This window comes from Oncorhynchus mykiss, chromosome 5 (assembly GCF_057628025.1).
Source record: "Oncorhynchus mykiss isolate SJ-2025 chromosome 5, ASM5762802v1, whole genome shotgun sequence".
Classification (NCBI taxonomy): domain Eukaryota; kingdom Metazoa; phylum Chordata; class Actinopteri; order Salmoniformes; family Salmonidae; genus Oncorhynchus; species Oncorhynchus mykiss.
Window position 1 is genome coordinate 73179747 of NC_143026.1, and position 18863 is coordinate 73198609.

The 18863-nt window shown below is 42.4% G+C and overlaps 2 protein-coding genes across 9 annotated transcripts in view; one reads left to right on the plus strand and one right to left on the minus strand.

Moving 5' to 3' along the window:
* ralgps2 (Ral GEF with PH domain and SH3 binding motif 2) overlaps positions 1-18863 on the plus strand; it is a 138044-nt gene that overhangs the window by 59734 nt on the left and 59447 nt on the right. For all 7 annotated transcript variants that reach the window (XR_016496285.1, XR_016496287.1, XR_016496286.1 and 4 more), the window contains exons 6-8: positions 1427-1516; positions 1664-1756; positions 3011-3137. Coding sequence is in view for 4 of the 7 variants with exons in the window: in XM_021604204.3 (XP_021459879.1) it covers positions 1427-1516; positions 1664-1756; positions 3011-3137 (310 nt within the window). In the remaining 3 variants the exon portion in view is untranslated. The remainder of the gene's footprint in view (positions 1-1426; positions 1517-1663; positions 1757-3010; positions 3138-18863) is intronic.
* Positions 10156-18863, minus strand: part of LOC110524495 (angiopoietin-related protein 1) — a 44284-nt gene continuing 35576 nt past the window's right edge. For both annotated transcript variants that reach the window (XM_021604206.3, XM_021604207.3), the window contains exons 5-7: positions 12095-12288; positions 11066-11336; positions 10156-10854 (exon numbers count right to left, since the gene is read on the minus strand). In XM_021604206.3, coding sequence (XP_021459881.3) covers positions 10667-10854; positions 11066-11336; positions 12095-12288 — 653 coding nt within the window. In that variant the 3' untranslated portion in view covers positions 10156-10666. The remainder of the gene's footprint in view (positions 10855-11065; positions 11337-12094; positions 12289-18863) is intronic.

An 18863-nucleotide genomic window follows, 5' to 3' on the forward strand; every position in this document is an offset into this window, starting at 1 on the left:
TATCATCACCGACCGCTGTGTCTGCACTGCACCTGTGGCTGAGGACAGGTGTGTCCGTGCTAGAGGGAAGAGATTGTTCAGGTGAACAGTACTGCCTCACTGTATTATGGGATTAGTTTTATTAGTGGATCTCCATTCTCTCCTCTGTCTCTCTCTGTCTGCTGGTCTTTATTTTCTCTCTCTTTCTGTTATTTACTGCAGTGTTTTAGATTCTAGCCTGTGCCTCCTGTTTACTATTCCCTTCGTCTTGACTTCCATGGAGCAAAAACACTGACTTTTCTGAAGAGGCACTCAAACCAGATGCAGGCCAGTGAATAACTTGACATTTTGAGTCAAGGTGTTTGGACATCTCCTGAGCCTGAGGGTAGTGTCGTGGTGTGACTGTCGCACCAATTGTAGGACCCTTTTGGTGTAGTTCATAGCATGCTAGGATTTAGAGTCTAGGCTGTTAGAGAAAAGTGATTTTCCTACCCTGCAACACTTCAACCACGCTAATATCTTACGTGACTGTGACCCACAGTGGGTTTCTATACAGAGCCACCTGCAGTTAGCTAATATCTCACACTGTCCCCGGTGTGTCTGGTTTTGTTAACCAGAGCAACCCCCCTCTCCCCCTTCCCATCTTCAGCACAACCCTGCACCGTACAGTAGAATCATAGTCTCACACACAACCTCTCTAAAGGTTTGGAGATGGGAAGAGAGAAAGTGAGTGGGAGGAAGAGTGTGACTCCTGGAGAGATGGAGATAAAGCCAGTGAGTGGGAGAGTAGGCAGTGTAAGCGAGTGACGGAGAGTTAGATAAGGGGAGCTATGGTTGCAGAGGTGAAGACTTCAGGGACCATTGGTATTGTGTATAGTTGATGACATTGATGTCTTTGTCTATTACACAGACAGGCTGGACCTATTTCCTTTGTCCTGTGGTTAGGTGACATCAGCACTCTAGATCTCATCTTGGATCTGCCCTGATCTCTCTCTCGAACAGTGTACAGACAGCTGTAGACTCTTAAAGACTCAGGAGGCCTGATATCAGCTTATTCTTTCCCCATTACTTCTCATCTTTCTTTCCTCTCTCATGAGGGCTGGTGGACCAGATGCGGACTGATTTATTGACCTTATTTGCTTTGCTATGAGAGGAGATCTGTGCATGTGTGAGAGAGAGCTCTTGGCCAATGGCCATTGATGACTTGGTCCGATCACTTTGTTCTGTCTGGGGGTTAACACACACAGACAGACCTCATTCACTCACAACATGTCAGGAACCAAGGCAGGAACATTGTACGGTACCTGATGTTAGATCTCAGCCAGCTATCACATTTGAGTGTGTGTTTGTCTTTGTTGGGAAGTGCTCCTTAACCATCGGTCTGCTTTTTGTTCAGCACTTTGTGCTATGCATTTATTGCCGTTGGTTGATTGTTTTGTGTCTCCAGACGACTTTCTGGGTGGTGAGGGAGATCCTGCATGCTCAGACCCTGAAGATCAGAGCTGAGGTACTCAGTCTCTACATCAGAACTGCCAAGGTACACACACTGTACTCTACTGCTTATGCTCTACAGTAGTACTTTGTGAAGGAAGAACCACAGATTCTTGATTCATATTCACGAGTGGACAATAAATATATTGTAATGTGAAAGTGTGTGTATTCATCCGTGTTCTGTTCCCAACAGAAACTGTGTGACATAAACAACCTGCATGCAGTGATGGCTGTGGTGTCAGGCCTACAAAGCGCTCCCATCTATAGACTCTCCAAGACATGGGCGGTGAGTTACTGTGCAGCTCAAAACAATGATCTCTAACAGCTCTCTACAACCAACTGAGATGTGTTGACGGTGTGAAGGGCAGTCGCATATGTAAATGGTCCTTCTCTATTTCACCAGTTATTACACTGTCAATACATTGCTGGAATATGTAATGGTCTTGTGTATTGGCAGCATCTGTGCAGAAAGCTCAGATCAGAGAAATTTGCAAGAGGGAGCGGTCTGATTCTGATCCATCCTCAGACGGACAGAGCCTTGGAGATTAGAGCTGACATAATGACATACTGATGCGGTGATGTCATGGTGGAAATGTGATATAAACCCCAGTAGTCAGCAGTACACACAGCAGACAGCCAGAAAATCCTCTGGACCACTAGACCTGCCTGGCCAGAGAGACCGGCACACCTGCTCCTAGTCAACACACACACACTCTCTCAAACACACTGTGGATAACTTTAGGCCGTGGCCAGAGCAGAACTTATCCCTCACCCAGAGCTCCTGTGGATATCGTCAGTAGTGTTATCACGACGTCTCCTGAGATCCTGCTGAGCTGTTATGACAACTGTTGCAATGTGACTTAAGCATTACGATGATCATACCAGATGCATCGTTATTTACCAGCCATGTTTGTAAGTGTTATCCAAACAAGCACGTAGAGAGAAAGTTTGCCAAGTGCGAAAGAAAAGCAGTGCTGCTCTCGAATCAGCTTTTGCCATTCAAATCTTACCTTAACATTGGAGTTATTCCACAATACTGATGACAAATCAGCTCCAAGAGCGGTATTACCACCTATGACTGCAAATATGCTATTGAGGCGGCTTATCGTGCTTACCCGATAATAATGCACTAAATCAGATTGTGCATGTTATTGTGTTCATGTTGTCCCTCATGAAACACATTGAGGCAAAAATTAGACAGTAGTCATGTTGCAAAATATAACTCAATTGATTGAACATGAAATTGATTTCATTATGATTGAACTTGTAGACACTCGCTAGTATCATGGCAAAGTAACAAAACCCAAAGCTAATTTAACTTCTATAGGAAAACAGCCCTAATGTTGGAAGTTAACATCATTGTTGTTATCCAGAGTCGCATCAATTTATTGTTCAATCTATAGCACATAATATTTTAAAGAACCATAAAGTTAGGTCTGCTTCGTGGTTTGCCATGGTAAAAATATTGCGATACTGGTGTTGTCACGGCCCTAGTATGTTTACAATAACTCAACTCAAACATATTTCTCTGTCTCTCTAGTTGTTGAGTCGGAAGGACAAAACAACGTTTGAGCGGTTGGAGTATCTCATGGCCAAAGAAGACAACTACAAACGTCTCCGAGACTACATACGCAGCCAGAGCATGAACTCCTGTATACCGTACCTGGGTAAGACACACACACACACTTCCTATTTTAAAGTGACGTTTTCACGAGTCCCCCATATTATGTCCCCAGCAATCACTGATAACCACAATAAGCTGCACCCACTGGTAAAAGTCATCACAATTTACAGTATACCTCTTTCCCATTTGTCACTCTACCCTTTATGTTTGTATTTCCTCTGCTCCATCCTTTTTATGTTTATTTCCTCTGCTCCATCCTTTTTGTTTATTTCCTCTGCTCCATCCTTTTTATGTTTATTTCCTCTGCTCCATCCTTTTTATGTTTATTTCCTCTGCTCCATCCTTTTTATGTTTATTTCCTCTGCTCCATCCTTTTTATGTTTATTTTTTCTGCTCCATCCTTTTTATGTTTATTTCCTCTGCTCCATCCTTTTTATGTTTATTTCCTCTGCTCCATCCTTTTTATGTTTATTTCCTCTGCTCCATCCTTTTTATGTTTATTTCCTCTGCTCCATCCTTTTTATGTTTATTTCCTCTGCTCCATCCTTTTTGTTTATTTCCTCTGCTCCATCCTTTTTGTTTATTTCCTCTGCTCCATCCTTTTTATGTTTATTTCCTCTGCTCCATCCTTTTTATGTTTATTTCCTCTGCTCCATCCTTTTTATGTTTATTTCCTCTGCTCCATCCTTTTTGTTTATTTCCTCTGCTCCATCCTTTTTGTTTATTTCCTCTGCTCCATCCTTTTTATGTGTATTTCCTCTGCTCCATCCTTTTTGTTTATTTCCTCTGCACCATCCTTTTTGTTTATTTCCTCTGCTCCATCCTTTTTATGTTTATTTCCTCTGCTCCATCCTTTTTGTTTGTTTCCTCTGCTCCATCCTTTTTGTTTATTTCCTCTGCTCCATCCCTTTTATGTTTATTTCCTCTGCTCCATCCTTTTTGTTTATTTCCTCTGCTCCATCCTTTTTATGTTTATTTTTTCTGCTCCATCCTTTTTGTTTATTTCCTCTGCTCCATCCTTTTTATGTTTATTTCCTCTGCTCCATCCTTTTTATGTTTATTTTCTCTGCTCCATCCTTTTTATGTTTATTTCCTCTGCTCCATCCCTTTTATGTTTATTTTCTCTGCTCCATCCTTTTTGTTTATTTCCTCTGCTCCATCCTTTTTATGTTTATTTCCTCTGCTCCATCCTTTTTGTTTATTTCCTCTGCTCCATCCCTTTTGTTTATTTCCTCTGCTCCATCCCTTTTATGTTTATTTTCTCTGCTCCATCCTTTTTGTTTATTTCCTCTGCTCCATCCTTTTTGTTTATTTCCTCTGCTCCATCCTTTTTGTTTGTTTCCTCTGCTCCATCCTTTTTGTTTGTTTCCTCTGCTCCATCCTTTTTGTTTGTTTCCTCTGCTCCATCCTTTTTGTTTATGTTTCCTCTGCTCCATCCATTTTGTTTGTTTCCTCTGCTCCATCCTTTTTATGTTTCCTCTGCTCCATCCTTTTTATGTTTCCTCTGCTCCATCCTTTTTGTTTATTTCCTCTGCTCCATCCCTTTTGTTTATTTCCTCTGCTCCATCCCTTTTATGTTTATTTTCTCTGCTCCATCCTTTTTATGTTTATTTCCTCTGCTCCATCCTTTTTGTTTGTTTCCTCTGCTCCATCCTTTTTGTTTGTTTCCTCTGCTCCATCCTTTTTGTTTATGTTTCCTCTGCTCCATCCTTTTTATGTGTGTTTCCTCTGCTCCATCCTTTTTATGTGTGTTTCCTCTGCTCCATCCTTTTTGTTTGTTTTCTCTGCTCCATCCTTTTTGTTTGTTTCCTCTGCTCCATCCTTTTTATGTTTATTTCCTCTGCTCCATCCTTTTTATGTTTATTTCCTCTGCTCCATCCTTTTTGTGTTTATTTCCTCTGCTCCATCCTTTTTGTTTGTTTCCTCTGCTCCATCCTTTTTGTTTGTTTCCTCTGCTCCATCCATTTTGTTTATTTCCTCTGCTCCATCCCTTTTGTTTGTTTTCTCTGCTCCATCCTTTTTGTTTGTTTCCTCTGCTCCATCCTTTTTATGTTTATTTCCTCTGCTCCATCCTTTTTATGTTTATTTCCTCTGCTCCATCCTTTTTGTGTTTATTTCCTCTGCTCCATCCTTTTTGTTTATGTTTCCTCTGCTCCATCCTTTTTGTTTGTTTCCTCTGCTCCATCCATTTTGTTTATTTCCTCTGCTCCATCCCTTTTGTTTATTTCCTCTGCTCCATCCCTTTTGTTTATTTCCTCTGCTCCATCCTTTTTGTTTATTTCCTCTGCTCCATCCCTTTTGTTTATTTCCTCTGCTCCATCCCTTTTATGTTTATTTTCTCTGCTCCATCCTTTTTATGTTTATTTCCTCTGCTCCATCCTTTTTGTTTATGTTTCCTCTGCTCCATCCTTTTTGTTTGTTTCCTCTGCTCCATCCTTTTTGTTTATGTTTCCTCTGCTCCATCCTTTTTATGTGTGTTTCCTCTGCTCCATCCTTTTTATGTTTATTTCCTCTGCTCCATCCTTTTTGTGTTTATTTCCTCTGCTCCATCCTTTTTGTTTATGTTTCCTCTGCTCCATCCTTTTTGTTTGTTTCCTCTGCTCCATCCTTTTTGTTTATGTTTCCTCTGCTCCATCCTTTTTGTTTGTTTCCTCTGCTCCATCCTTTTTGTTTATGTTTCCTCTGCTCCATCCTTTTTATGTGTGTTTCCTCTGCTCCATCCTTTTTATGTTTATTTCCTCTGCTCCATCCTTTTTGTGTTTATTTCCTCTGCTCCATCCTTTTTGTTTATGTTTCCTCTGCTCCATCCTTTTTGTTTGTTTCCTCTGCTCCATCCATTTTGTTTATTTCCTCTGCTCCATCCCTTTTGTTTATTTCCTCTGCTCCATCCCTTTTGTTTATTTCCTCTGCTCCATCCTTTTTGTTTATTTCCTCTGCTCCATCCCTTTTGTTTATTTCCTCTGCTCCATCCCTTTTATGTTTATTTTCTCTGCTCCATCCTTTTTATGTTTATTTCCTCTGCTCCATCCTTTTTGTTTATGTTTCCTCTGCTCCATCCTTTTTGTTTGTTTCCTCTGCTCCATCCTTTTTGTTTATGTTTCCTCTGCTCCATCCTTTTTATGTGTGTTTCCTCTGCTCCATCCTTTTTATGTTTATTTCCTCTGCTCCATCCTTTTTGTGTTTATTTCCTCTGCTCCATCCTTTTTGTTTATGTTTCCTCTGCTCCATCCTTTTTGTTTGTTTCCTCTGCTCCATCCTTTTTGTTTATGTTTCCTCTGCTCCATCCTTTTTGTTTGTTTCCTCTGCTCCATCCTTTTTGTTTATGTTTCCTCTGCTCCATCCTTTTTGTTTGTTTCCTCTGCTCCATCCTTTTTGTTTGTTTCCTCTGCTCCATCCTTTTTGTTTGTTTCCTCTGCTCCATCCTTTTTGTTTGTTTCCTCTGCTCCATCCTTTTTGTTTATGTTTCCTCTGCTCCATCCTTTTTGTTTGTTTCCTCTGCTCCATCCTTTTTGTTTGTTTCCTCTGCTCCATCCTTTTTGTTTGTTTCCTCTGCTCCATCCTTTTTGTTTGTTTCCTCTGCTCCATCCTTTTTGTTTGTTTCCTCTGCTCCATCCTTTTTGTTTGTTTCCTCTGCTCCATCCTTTTTGTTTGTTTCCTCTGCTCCATCCTTTTTGTTTGTTTCCTCTGCTCCATCCTTTTTGTTTGTTTCCTCTGCTCCATCCTTTTTATGTTTCCTCTGCTCCATCCTTTCCTCTCTGGGAGCTGGCAGCACAGACTGTCTGAACACTAACAAACCCCAGGAATCCCCTATGAACTAGAGCACCATCAATCTTTCTCGCTCTCTCTCTCTCTCTCGGCCCTTCTCTCACACGGTCTCTGTCTGTGTGGTTGTTTTCCTGGATTTTATTGTAGGCCTGTTTTTTCTACCTGTGTTCTTTGAGGGCTAGATTGAAGGTTTCCTGTTTTATTAAAGCTAAAACCAGACTTCACTCATGTTTTTGGTTCCTGTTGTGATTCATACAGGATGAATGTGAAAGGCAGGAATCTCTCTCTCTCACACACACACACACACACACACACACACACAGGTGTTAGGGGTTTCTCAGCTCTGTAAAGACAAGAAGTCAGATTGGTGCATGCTGTTTCACAGCATTATATATTTGCATGCATCTTCACACTGTGTGTGTGTGGAGAGAGATCCAGTCATGCTGGTGTCATTTCTGAGCACATGGCATTACGTTTCTCTTTATAGCCTGGCCAGCATCCCTGTCAGAGGCTTTATAGAAGAGAAGTGAGGAAAGTAATAATACAGAGAGCTAAAACAGTGTGTGTGCACAGGCACATGTGTTTCAGAGTACAGATCAATGTTTTAGGTTTTGTGTGAAAGTTGTGTAGGGTGCTAGGCTGAGCTACTCTGGCAGACTGGGGGGAAAATGATGCTGTGTATGTTGTACAGCATATCTGAAACGCATTAATACTCGGTCATTCTCTACTGCTACAATTCTACCACGTCGTTAGAGAAAGAAACTGAGGGAGAGGATGAGAGAGCGAGGGAGGCACAGTGCTGGCATAGAAGCAGCCATATCCTAAAGTGTGTGTGTGTGTGTGCAGTGATTGATTGACTTCCCTCTGATTGTTTTCATAGGCTGCGTTCACATAGGCAGCACAATTTTGATATTTTTCCCCACTTAATTTTTTTTTTACCGATCAGCTCTTTTTCAGAGCTGATCTGAATGGTCAAAAGACAGATTAGTGAAAAGTGTGTTTGTGTGCGTGTTCCGTTTCTGTGTTCTTCAGTGGAACCCTGATCCTATGAGAGCTCTTTGTCCACCTGTGATTGTCTCATAAACAGGCAAGTAAAGTAGAGGTTTGTTCATCTGATTGTGTGCAAATCAGAGATGTGTAATAATTATAGTACAAACAGGCAAACAAGCTTGCTCTGTTAACAAGAGGTTGTTCTCATTTGAGGTAGCTGCTGTACCTTACAAAACCCCTCCAGTCAATTTAAAAAAAAAATTTGTACCTCTTTCCTCCAGCATCTTCAGAAGGTCCTTTGCTGCTGTTCTGGGATTGATTTGTACTTTTCACACCGAAGTACGTTCATCTCTAGGAGACAGAACGCGTCTCCTTCCTGAGCGGTATGACGGCTGCTTTGTCCCATGGTGTTTGTCCTTGCGTACTATTGTTTGTACAGATTAATGTGGTATCTTCAGGAGTTTTTATAAACTACTCCCAAGGATGAACCAAACTTGTGGTGGTCTACAATTTATTTTCTGAAGTCTTGGCTGATATCTCTTGATTTTCCCTTGATGTCAAGCAAAGAGGCACTGAGTTTGAAGGTAGGCCTTGAAATACATCCACAGGTACACCTCCAATTGACTCAAATGATGTCAATTTGCCTATCAGATGCTTCTAAAGCCATGGCATAATTTTCTGGAATTTTCCAGGCTGTTTAAAGGCACAGTTAATTTAGTGTATGCAAATGGCTGACCCATTTGAATTGTGATACAGTGAATTATAAGTGAAATAATCTCTGTAAACAATCTGTCTGTAAACAAAAAGTAGATGTTCTAACCGACTTGCCAAACAAAACTAGTTTGTTAACAAGAAAGTTGTGGAGTTGTTGAAAAACAAGTTTTAATGACTCCAACCTGTGTGTATGTAAACTTACGACTTCAACTGCATGTCTTTGTAAAACTGGAAATCAAGTATTTTACATGGAATGAATGTCCCCCTCCTTCCTCCTGTCTTTTTTCACCCCCCCTTTCTCTTCTGTGTCCTTGTCCTTTTTGTCTTCCATCTAGCCGCTATGTTCATGCCCTCGCTATGCTGATCTCTGTTAATCTTTCGTTTCCCCTCTACCTCAGTATCATCTTTCCCTATTTTCTTTCTCTCCCTCCATTTTTACATCTTTGTAACCCAGACTACCAGCTCTCTTTTGCTCGCTCTCTGAACTACAATCAATCAAATGTACTTAAAGCCCTTTTTTACATCAGCAGATGTCAGAGTGCTATACAGAGACCCATCCAAAAAACCCAAACAGCAAGCAATGCAGATGTAGAACTACAGAAATGTGTTTCTCATTGTTCCTCCTCTCCTTGTCTTTAGAAAAGTGTTCCTGTCCTCCTTCTCTCTCCCCCTCACTTCACCTCCTCTACTCTCCACGGCTGCATTCTTTCATTATGAACTCCTCCATAGAAGACCCATCCTCCATTTTTACTACTTCTCTGTTCCTTACAGCTCATTCATACAGCGCTGTAATCAAACGTATAATGTAAATGCCAGCTGTGACCGAGCAGACTTACTAGTTTAACTGACTGTACACCATGTTCACTCAATGTCCTGGATGTTATTGTCTGTTTGCCATGGCGTGGTTGAAGGAGAGACGGACCAGGTGAGGCGTGGTGAGGACAGAGGGTATTTAGAAACCGTTTTATTTAGTATTTAACTACATGGAAAGTGATGGCAGAGCATGGCAGGTATTTACCTCCGTCAACTTGACGTTTGTCTGTGCTGATTTTTTTATTTTTTTTATTTTTTTGAAATTATTATTATTATTATTATTATTATTATTATTATTATTTTTTACTGGAATAAACAGAAAGGCCATACCAGGGTTAACTTGAGCAGGGCGTGACTGACTATACTCATTATAAATACGTTGATAAATAACAGAAGGGAGAGACCATGGAGGAAACATTTGGCTTCAGCAGAATCATACGTCTTAAATTAACTCTCGCAAATAAAACCAAATATATTTACATACCAAAGCGAGCTGGGCTGTTCTCACATCACAAAGCACATTGTTACAATCCGTTTCCTCTCTGTGGGAACCCTGAAACAACAAGCCCAAACAAAGCAAGAGAGAGAGGGGGTGAGAGTTAAATGTACATGAAGACTGTACCAAGTCTTGTCAGCCTGGGGGGGGGGCGGGCATGCCTCTCAACCCTGACTGTGGAACGTTTTTAACTGATGACATCATAAGGAACTTATTAAATCTTTAGTACGCTGTGAAGAAAGGCATTCACTAGCAACAGACCCAGCTAGAGATGAGCAAAATAAAAAGGCAAAATTAACCATTTATTTTCCAGTCAACATGTGTGAAATAAGCATCTGAAATTCCTAATGTAACCACCTTCATAGCGTATTGAAGTTTGACATTGTGGAGGACCATACAGAGTATAACATAGTGACTGTTGTAGAAGGCTGTGGCAGCTAGCTCTGTGTTAGAGTTCATACTTTGTCTGTCCACTGCTGTCTTTCACAGCACTATCATATGGCTGTCTGGCCATGCTAGGAGAGGACTCCATAGAAGCACAGCTGAAACAATAGCAGAACACTGTCATCTTCCCTTCAGAGAGGCTGAAGAAGAACCAGGGTTTCCATGAAGCAGTTTGATTTGGGTCTCGACAGTTAAACAGCTTCTCTGCTCCGCTTAAAAATGTATGGAAGGAAAATAATGTGATGATGGGTAGCTTGGTGGAGAAGTTGAGACGTCACAGGGTGGGAGGGTTGGGATTAGGATGGGTCAAAGGTCATGGCATAGATAGTGGGGTGGAGACTGTTCCAGGCTCAGTCGATAGGTCGTATCATTATACGGACAGATTTGAGGGAGTACGATCCTCCTCCGTACTCAGCCCAGAAGATTCCATCCTGGAACTTACTGCGGTAAACCCCTCCGCTGTACCACACTCCATTCAGGTTGGTCTGACCACAGGCGTTGTACCACCAACCTCCCTTATGGAAGTGGGCACAGTTACCTAGCAATGGGAGAGGAGGAGAGAAAGGCTTAGTGGTACAGAATATTCTAGTGGTAGTTGTCACTTGAGCAGAGATGTTACAGAGATGGACCACAGTACAGAGAAGCTTGAGCAACAGTGTGCTTGGGAAACTGTAGCATAGCAGTGTGTTGGTGTACTAGTACAGTATTGTACTTGTATTCTAGCGTACACTGTTTTTCCCCTGTTTTACCTGAGAAAACATCCTTGTCCCTGTCCAGCGTGGTGAACATTTTCCCATTGTGGCTGCTGAGGGAGTCTCCAGCGTTTCCCTGGTAGGTGCCCAGTCTCAGGCGGTAGCCCTCACTCTCAGGCTCCAGGCGGAAGCTGCTGTACTCAGCATACACCTTCTTCCCCACCCAGTCCTCCAGCTCTACCAGCAGCCTGTAGTCCCCCTGCTTTGCCAGGTTAAAGATGTTCTCCAGACCCAGCCAGTATTCACCATCTATGTTCCCAAAGCCTTTCTGTAGGGGGAGAGACACAGCAGGTTATATTATATTTGCTTTCCAGGTTCCAAGGGTTTCTAGTAAATGGTTAAAGGTTTGTGAGTTGTGTGGTGGTTGTGTAGTTTCACACCTAAAGCATTTAGAATGTTCCGGTCATCCACCAACTAGCCTAAACGGCAGCAGTTTTTCTAGTCAGGAGCAGAAGGAACCACACCTCTATCTGCAGACAGTAGATACAGTCACGCTCAGAGGACAAAAATGGTTAGTCAGTCGGTAGACTCCACTAATGTGATTTCTCGCCACATCATGTTAAAGGAAGCCAAACCTTCAGAATCAATGGAACATGTTGAATCTCAGTTGGAGACGATAATGTGTCAAAGTTCTGCCTCTGCTTTCCCAGTCAAGGTGAATTAACTGGCTGTGGCAGGGGAGAAAGACTATGGGGGCTGCACAGATACCACACACACAGACGCACACATTGGCAGGGCCAGGGCTTTCTCCAGAGTGATGGAGTGTGTTAGCAGCCCAGAGTGTGTTGGCGGAATGGTGTTGGTTATGTAACAAAGGAGGGGAGATTAGGGGGACGTGGAGCTTCTTACATCAGCCACTCCCTGTCCCTGCTGGGGTCACAGCTGATTGGAGGTTTGAGGGAGAGGGCTGGACTTTACAGGCCATGGGTTAGCTCCAATGGCTCAGTGGTTAACAATAGACCGATGGATGCAGATACTTTTGTTCTCTCGGTGTGTGTCAGTGTGTGATCGTCTGCGCTACACCACCTTGTAGTTCTCCCAATTCCTGAAGAAGTTGACCGATCCATCCTTCCTTCTCTGTAACACGGTCCAGCCTCCATTGTCTAAGCTGTGTTCACACCAGGCCTGGATCAGCTGTTCATTACTCTCTGCCTTCAGCAGGTACATCCCACTGGTGCTGTGGCCCGCCTGGCGCACCTGGTAGCAGTCCTTAAACGGACCTGAGAGAAAGGAGAGGGGGGAGGGAGGAATGGGTCAGTGCCTGCGTCGTCATAGCCAATGTCTCTACTCTGTTTGTTCTTCAGTGCTGCTTGACATAACATCCTCTTCACTAATCACCAAACCATATCCTGCCTCAGGTGAATAAGATGTCTTCTTTCATCACAGATACAAAATACATTATGTAGCGTCTGTACAAAACAACCTTCACACCAAATCAAAACCTACAACCTGATTTTGGACAGAATTACGGAATCACCTGAAAGGTTTACAACTACCAAATATTATTATTCCAAAACTATACAGCAAATGCTCTGGAAAACAACAGAAACCTGAACACCATCCAACCTGGACCTGAGTTAGTAATGTTTAGTCTAAAGCTATATTTTATTTCCAAAAGCCAGGAAGAAAAATAAATACTTTACTTTATAAGGACTGAATGCTAAATTAAGGCTGCCAAGCTTGATACAACTTCAATTAGCACTGACGTGAGAGGTCTCAAAGCCCTTTCCATTGTTGGGCTAGAGTCGCACAGTCTACTCCAACCAAATGGAGAAGCCTTAGAAGCTGCCTCCCGCTGTTCAGAGGTAATTAAAATACAATGTCCTGTGTATGAAAAGAATGATAAGGCACAAAATTAAGCTCCTTATGGAATATGCTTATATCCACCCTGCTACCAGAAATATCCTGCTACCATACAGCTGTTAAACTCAAGTATTTCCCGTGACTGTGCCTCAAAACCAAATGTTTACCTGGCCCACCACTCCACTCTGGACTTGAACAGCCTTTATGACCAGGTCTACCTATACAAGGCAGCAGTGCCCCCTCCGGACCTATGCATAGAGGACCCACGCTAAGAGGGCCTACATCGACCACATAACCTCCCCCCAAGTCAACCATGCCCACATTCCATTTAGGCCCCCTCAGATCAGATCTATGGCCCTCCTGCCCACCCCATGCACACACCCTCACAAGAGGGCCTCATCATGGAAGTCACACACATATGCACAGGCCATGAGCATGCAAACTGGCCAAACCCCCACTCTTACACTAGCCCAAGCCAGATTCTCAGCCACACGACCAAACACACGACCAACAACATTGGACATTTTATGGAACACAAAGCCTTCACTATCTCATCCTGGAATATCCAAGGTCTGAGGTCGTCTGCCTTTGGCCTAAAGAGCAGGAACCTGAACTTCATCAAAGACATTGAAATACAGACAGTCATCCTACAAGAAACATGATACAGAGGAGATGGACCCACTGGTTTCCCTCCCTTGTCCCTCTCCCTCCCTTTGTCCCTACCCCCCATTGGCCCTCTCCCTCCCTCTTGGCCCTCTCCTTGGCCTACCCCCCTTGGACCTCTCCCTCCCCTTGTCCCTCTCACTCCCCCTTTCGTCTTGTCCCCTTGTCCTTGTCCCTCTCCCTCCCCCTTTCGTCTTGTCCCTCTCCCTCCCCCTTTCGTCTTGTCCCTCTCCCTCCCCCTTTCGTCTTGTCCCCTTGTCCCTCTCCCCCTTAGCCCCCTCCATTTTTCCCTGCCATCAGGCCTTTCTCTCTGGACTCTTTCCTCTTCAGTCCTTTCAACTGCCAATAGTCCCAGCATTATTAGATTAGGAAAGTGCTGCTCTGCCTGAAGGAACTTTAGACTCACTCACACACACGCACACACACACAACACTTAGACTTTACGCTGGGGGCTATTTTAGTTGGTTATTTTGCCAGGTTTCCTTCAGATGTGACGATTGGCATTCAGGCCACTGTGTTCTTGGGGACCTTCAATGCAGCAGAAATGTTTTGGTACCATTCCCCAGATCTGTGCCTCGACACAATCCTGTCTCGGTGCTCTACAGGCTATTCCTTCGACCTTATTGCTTGGTTTTTGTTTTGACATGCACTGTCAATTGTGGGACCTTTTTTTTAGACAGGTGTGTGCCTTTCCAAATTGTGTCCAATCAATTGAATTTACCACAGTTGGACACCAATCAAGTTGTAGAAACATCTCAAGGATGATCAATGGAAACTGGATGCACCTGACCTCATTTTCGAGCAAAGACTCTGAATGCATATGTAAATAAGGTATTTCAGTTTTTCATTTTTAATTGGCAAAAAATTCTAAAAGCCTGTTTTCACTTTGTCATTATGGGCTATTGTGTGTAGATTGCTGAGGATTTTTGTTTATTTAATCAATTTTAGAATAATGCTGTAACGTAGCAAAATGTGGAAAAGGCAAGGGGTCTGAATACTTTCTGAAGGCACTGTATATGGAAAAATTAGTTTAAACATTTTGACCAATCGATTGGTTGAAAGAACAGGACATCTCTGTTGACCACTTTTTTTTTGTTGTTGTCCGTAACTATTTACAAGCATTCCCAAAACATGATGCACAGTACTCCGTAATGTGTTGGATTGGATTTGCATTCAAGACAAAAAGTAAATTGCTTTGCCACATTTTTTGCAGTATTAATTTAGTGCCTTGTTGTAAAACGGGATGCATGTTTTGGATTATTTGTATTTTGTACAGGCATCCTTTTTACTCTGTCGATTAGCTTAGTATTGTGGAGTAACTGCAATGTTGTTGTTCCATTCCCCTGTCACAGCCATTAAACTCTAACTGTTTTTTTTAAAGTCACCATTGGCCTCATGGTGAAATCCCTGAGCGGTTTCCGTCCTCCAGCAACTGAGTTAGGAAGGACGCCTGTATCTTTGTAGTGACTGGGTGTATTGATACACCATCCAAAGTATAATTAATACCATGCTCTAAGGGATATTCAATGTCTGCTTTTTTTTACCCATCTACCAATAACCGGCCTTTGCGAAGCATTGGAAAACCTCCCTGGTCTTTGTGGTTGAATCTTTTTGAAATTCAGTGCTCGACTGAGGGACCTTACAATTACCTGTATGTGTGGGGTACAGAGATGAGGTAGTCGTCATAAAATCATGTTAAACACTATTATTGCACACAGAGCGAGTCCATGCAACTTAAGTCCAAGATGGCGTAGCAGTCAGGCGTCTTGTAACATTTTGCTTAATGTTTAAACCGCGTTAAAACGTTTTCAAAAGATCTTAAAATTCCATGGCAATGTACAATGTAGAATAATGGTCCTATTACGTCTGTATGACCACTAGGGTTTGTTAATGAAGCTCTATCTACTGCAACCCTTTCCAGCCATAGAACGCAGCTACAGTAACATGATGATAGCTACAATTGGTAACTTTTCAGACAATAAAAAAGTGACAATTCTGCTCTGGCATAATGTTCATTATTTGTTTTCCGTAACAACAAATGTCGCTGATTTGATTAGCTGCTGTTTTTATATTGGGGGGGGTGATAAGCTTTAATATTGCAGATTGTGGCTTCCGTCAACGTAATTGTCTGCATAATTTCCTATCCCCCATTTATAGAGTACCAGTACAGTTTGGACACACCTACTCATTCAATAATTTTTCTTACATTTTTACTATTTACATTGCAGAATAATAGTGTAGACTATCTATGAAATAACACATATGGAATCATGTAGTAACCAAAAAAAGTATTAAACAAGTCAAATATATTTTAGATTCACCCTTTTCCTTGATGACAGCTTTGCACACACTTGGCATTGTATATTTTTCCCTAACCCTAACACCCCTCCCCTAATTAGAGTAAACTAATGAAAAACAACACTTAGGCTTCTACTTCCAGCTTATACATACTATAGACATTTTACGAACACAGTATATTATACATTAGTTATCGTGTTATTTTTTGTCTCACACTTCAGCTCAACCCCTCCCATCTATCTCCGAACATCATCCAGTTTTGATTTCTATTTGCCAAATATTTTTCAACTGTGCTGTGGTGTTTCACAACAGTTCTGAACCTTTCTATTCTCATAAATTCTAAAGATTGTAAATGAAAGATACATGTTTTTGCTAAGATTATATTATTGTTTGATTTGACTGACTTTTCAAATCACAGAGCAGTACTATTTGCACAGTTGGTTCCAGGTAAATGTTGCAATTCTACAGCCATTCCTGAACCTGTGACCAAAAACAAGCTACCAAATCAAATAATCTTGTGGTTTTCTTCGCAGCAAAATCTGCAGCGCTGGGATGGTTTTATCATATATATATATATATATATATATATGAGAGAGAGAGACTACACATACAGTTGAAGTCGGAAGTTTAAATACACCTTAGCCAAGTACATTTAAACTCGGTTTTTCACAATTCCTGACATTTAATCCGAGTACAAATTCCCTGTCTTAGGTCAGTTATGATCACCATTTTAAGAATATGAAATGTCAGAATAATAGTAGAGTGCTTTTATTTCTTTCATCACATTTCCAGTGGGTCAGAAGTTTACATACACTCAATTAGTATTTGGTAGCGTTGCCTTTAAATTGTTTAACTTGGGTCAAACGTGTCGGGTAGCCTTCCACAAGCTTCCCACAATAAGTTGGGTGAATTTTGGCCCATTCCTACTGACAAAGCTGGTGTAACTGAGTCAGGTTTGTAGACCTCCTTGCTCACACATGCTTTTTCAGTTTTGCCCACACATTTTCTATGGGATTGAGGTTGGGGCTTTGTGATGGCCACTCCAATACCTTGACTTTGTTGTCCTTAAGCCATTTTGCCACATCTTTGGAAGTATGCTTGGGGCCATTGTCCATTTGGAAGACCTATTTGCGACCAAGCTTTAACTTCCTGACTGATGTCTTGAGATGTTGCTTCAATGTATCCACATATTTCTCTCCTCATGATGCCATCAATTTTGTGAAGTGCACCAGTCCCTCCTGTAGAAAAGCACCCTCACAACATGATGCTGCCACCACAGTGCTTCACAGTTGGGATGGTGTTCTTCGGCTTGCAAGCCTCCCCCTTTATCCTCCAAACATAACGATGGTCATTATGGCCAAACAGTTCTATTTTTGTTTCATCGGACCAGAGGACATTTCTCCAGAAAGTACAATCTTTGTCCCCATGTGCAGTTGCATACCGTAGTCTGGCTTTTTTTTATGGCGGTTTCGGAGCAGTGGCTTCTTTCTTGCTGAGCTGCCGTTCAGGTTGTTGATATAGGACACAATTTACTGTGGATATAGATACTTTTGTACCTGTTTCCTCCAGCATCTTCACAAGGTCCTTTGCTGTTGTTCTGGGATTGATTTGCACTTTTCGCACCAAAGTACGTTCATCTCTAGGAGACAGAACGCGTCTCCTTCCTGAGCGGTATGACGGCTGCTTTGTCCCATGGTGTTTGTCCTTTGCGTACTATTGTTTGTACAGATGAACGTGGTACCGTCAGGTATTTGGAAATTGCTCCCAAGGATGAACCAGACATGTGGAGGTCTACAAGTCTTTATTTTTTTTTTTAGGTCTTGGCTGATTTCTTTGGATTTTCCCATGATGTCAAGAAAAGCACTGAGTTTGAAGGTAGGCTTTGAAATACATCCACAGGTACACCTCCAATTGACTCAAATGATGTCAATTAGCATTTTAGAAGCTTCTAAAGCCATGGCATAATTTTCTGGAATTTTACAACCTGTTTAAAGGCACAGTCAACTTAGTGTATGTGAACTTCTGACCCACTGGAATTACGATTATAAGTTAAAGAATCTGTCTGTAAACAATTGTTGGAAATATATTACTTGTCATGCACAGAGTAGATGTCCTAACTGACTTGCCAAAACTACAGTTTGTTACAATAAATTTGTGGAGCTGTTGAAACACTTAGGTTGGGGTCATTAAAACTTGTTTATGTAAACTTCTGACTTCAATTGTACATATAAAGTGGGAAAAACGGTATGTGAACATAATTATAGTGACCAGTGTTCAATGACTACGTAAGGCAAAGCAGTCTCTAATGTTCAAGGCAGGGTATTGGGCGGAGGCTGTTTTAACAGTCTTATCAGTCTCTCGGTCCCAACTTTGTTGCACCTGTACGGTCTCCTTCTTCTAGATGGTAGGGGGGTGAACAGGCTTTGGTAGTGTGGCTGAGGTCCTTTATGACCTTCTTGGCCTTCCTGTGACAGCGGGTGCTGTAGAGGGCAAGCAGTGTGCCCCCGACGATGCATTGGGCTGACCGCACCACCACCTTGTGGTTGTTGATGGTGCAATTGCCGTACCAGGCAGTGATGCAACCCGACAGGATCCGACAATAAGTGAAATAATCTCTTTTTTTAAATTTGACCCCTTTTTTCTCCCCAATTTTTGTGGTATCCAATTGTTTTTAGTAGCTACTATCTTGTCTCATTGCTACAACTCCCGTACAGGCTCGGGAGAGACCAAGGTTGAAAGTCATGCGTCCTCCAATACACAACCCAACCAAGCCGCACTGCTTCTTAAGCCAGCCGCACCAATGTGTCGGAGGAAGCACCTGGCAACCTTGGTTAGCGCGCACTGCGCCCGGCCCGCCACAGGAGTCGCTGGTGCACCTGGCAACCTTGGTTAGCGCGCACTGCGCCCGGCCCGCCAAAGGAGTCGCTGGTGCGCGATGAGACAAGGACATCCCTCCCTAACCCAGACGACGCTAGGCCAATTGTGCGTCACCCCACGGACCTCCCGGTCGCGGCAGGTTGTGACGGTTGCG